The following is a 2,629-nucleotide window of genomic DNA, read 5'->3' as shown; positions in this document are numbered from 1 at the left end:
ATAAAAGTTTTTTATATTTTAAATTGTGTATACATTTATAACTTACATATACAAATAACATTAAATATAAAATATAGTAGAAATATATAACTTATTCGTCAGATCACTTTAATGGTTGTGAAGAAATTAAGAGTCCCTTAGTGTAGATTCCTCATATTAAATCTGCTCTAAAGTACCACTTAAGTAAGACAGAGTGGGATATATTAAAATCAAGTACACAAGTGTGATATGTAACTTAAAATGTCAATTGAAATACATCGTACAGATGTGCCAAAATATCTTATATGTTATATATATAAAAGATATGTATATGTTACAACATATAAAATAGATTTAATGTAAAAGGCACAGTAAAACATTGAATATACTATAAATATAAAACATTTCAAAAGGTAATTTTCAAATAAAATCTTCCAGAGTATTCCTAGAACTGTTAAAAAATCTACTTTTGTGTCTTTTTTTGAGACAATTTAATTAAAAGAAATAGTCAAATCTATTCCACGCATTTTATGAGAAAAAAAATATAAAACTTTAAACTAAATACTCAATATATTTTAATATTATTATTAAGTATAATAATATTAATCTTTATTAATATAATTTCATTTTGTTTGCGATAAATTAAAAATATCACTTTTACAACCATATTGTTTCAATTTACTTACAAAATTCCAAAAAAAAAAACAATTTCAACTAACCTCATACAAAAAAAAAACTTAAAATTATTATATTATCTATAATACATTTTTTTTAATAATCTAATTGAAAAACAATTACTTTATATAAAATGTATAATTTATATAATTGCATATTTTCTATATATATAAATATATTTCGTCTTCTTAGCATATAGAAAAATGTTCAGTGTTTCATGAAGTTTTTATTAAACAAAATCAAAGAAAATAATTCGTTTATTATCAATTAGCTATTAGATTTATGTATAATGTCTAATTGGACGAAATATTGCAGGCGATTACATTAATTACATGTTTAAAGTGCATTTCCACTAACAAAACACGTACATAATCCGTCTCAAGGGGAAACATTCCCCAGTGGAAATCCATAACCTTACATTTCCATGGTAACAAAATTACTATAAATATCAAATTAAATCAAAAACAGTGATATTTTCTACAAAATTTTCTGTCATAAGCGAATAAGTCTTTGCAAACTGTACCCTAACAGTTCGTTTCCACTAGCGAAATACACCATTCACATATAGAACATTGTACACTTTAAATTTGCGATGTTTGAAATAAACTATACGACGTTTAAACATAGATGTATGCCAGAAGTGTGCCAAATATCTTTAAATCAACATTATTCATCGATTTAATTATTTTTTCATGATTCCTGTTCGTTACCAACAAAATTAGGTCTATTTCCTCCCCTACGTTTGCGCAATGTTCCCAGTATAGCGAGCATTTCCTTCACCGCCTCGGGCTGGTCATCCTTAGGTTTCTTCTCCAAGAAGTTCTGGTCTGTTGACTTGAGCTGGAACTTGCCGCATTTGATCTGGTCTACTATAGCGTCGATTGCACCTCCTGGAATTAGTTTACCAAGTGATATATATTTTTTTTTATTTAATTTTTTATTTTGTGCCGTTACCAATATAAAAAAAAATAATTTATTTTAAAATATAAAAACGCATACAATATTGATTTTATTACATTTTTCACACTCAAATTGTTAATTATTTTTATAATACAAAAACAATGACGTAATGACATCAAACTAAACAGTAAAGTTATTAAATGTTTTTATGAAGGCAAAAACCATGAGGAAAATATAAAATATATGTTGTCTATGATTTTAAACCGTATATTATCACAACCAACAACCAGTACAATTTTAAATATTTGAAAAGGAAATCGCATAGTTTTTATTTCTACTGTTTTTTTATTATACTCACCCAGTCTTTAAAAAAACATATAGAATTTAGCAAATTTGTACAATAATCTACTGGTTTATGGTTAGCATTATGGCATTACACCAAAGAATATGTAATATTGTCTATGTCATACACCAAAGAGTATGCAGCATTATCTATGGTATGGGTAAAACATGAGGTGAGTCTATGGTCAGTGGGTAGTCAGTGGGTAGTCGCGTGGAGGTGCGCGGATTACCGAAGGTACGTATAGTCCAGCGGCGGTGGTGGTGCCGCGCGCACGTCACCGCGCTCCGCCCCACGCTCCATACACAAGAGCATTGCTCTACAAATGTATTCTCCATACATTTCATACATAATTATGTACCATATCAATCTTACTTATATTATAAATGTCAATCTTTAGATCGATCTTTGTTAGAAGATATCTCTAGAACGGTTGTTTAAATCTCGCTGAAATTTGGCATAGATGTAGAACATAATCTAAAAGAACAAATAGGCTACTAATAAAGTTTTTTTTTTTAAATCCGCGCGTTCGGAGTTGTGGGTGACCACTACTTATCAATAAAAATATTAAAACTAACTTTTCATTAAATAAGAAATTATTTTTAAATAATAAATTCTCGTAATCCTAACCTCCATTTTGCTTGGTCTTCTTTAAAGTCCCCTGTTTAGAGCTGAGCAATGTTGCCATGTCCTCGCACTGCTCTGCGGGGAGGAAGGCCGGGGTGGGGGCGGGGG

The 2,629-nt window shown here is 29.1% G+C and overlaps 1 protein-coding gene across 1 annotated transcript in view; it reads right to left on the bottom strand.

The window, feature by feature from the left end:
• Nucleotides 1-822: 822 nt before the first annotated feature.
• LOC106116073 (shootin-1-like) overlaps nt 823-2,629 on the bottom strand; it is a 12,303-nt gene continuing 10,496 nt past the window's right edge. Inside the window, exons 9-10 of the mRNA XM_013309812.1 lie at nt 2,525-2,621; nt 823-1,544 (exon numbers count right to left, since the gene is read on the bottom strand). Coding sequence (XP_013165266.1) covers nt 1,345-1,544; nt 2,525-2,621 — 297 coding nt within the window. The 3' untranslated portion in view covers nt 823-1,344. The remainder of the gene's footprint in view (nt 1,545-2,524; nt 2,622-2,629) is intronic.

The sequence above is a fragment of the Papilio xuthus genome, unplaced genomic scaffold (genome assembly GCF_000836235.2).
Source record: "Papilio xuthus unplaced genomic scaffold, Pxut_1.1 DF827756.1, whole genome shotgun sequence".
In the NCBI taxonomy this organism is placed as follows: Eukaryota; Metazoa; Arthropoda; class Insecta; order Lepidoptera; family Papilionidae; genus Papilio; species Papilio xuthus.
The sequence above is the reverse complement of the archived record's forward strand: the minus strand, read 5'-3'. Positions and strand labels throughout refer to the sequence as shown.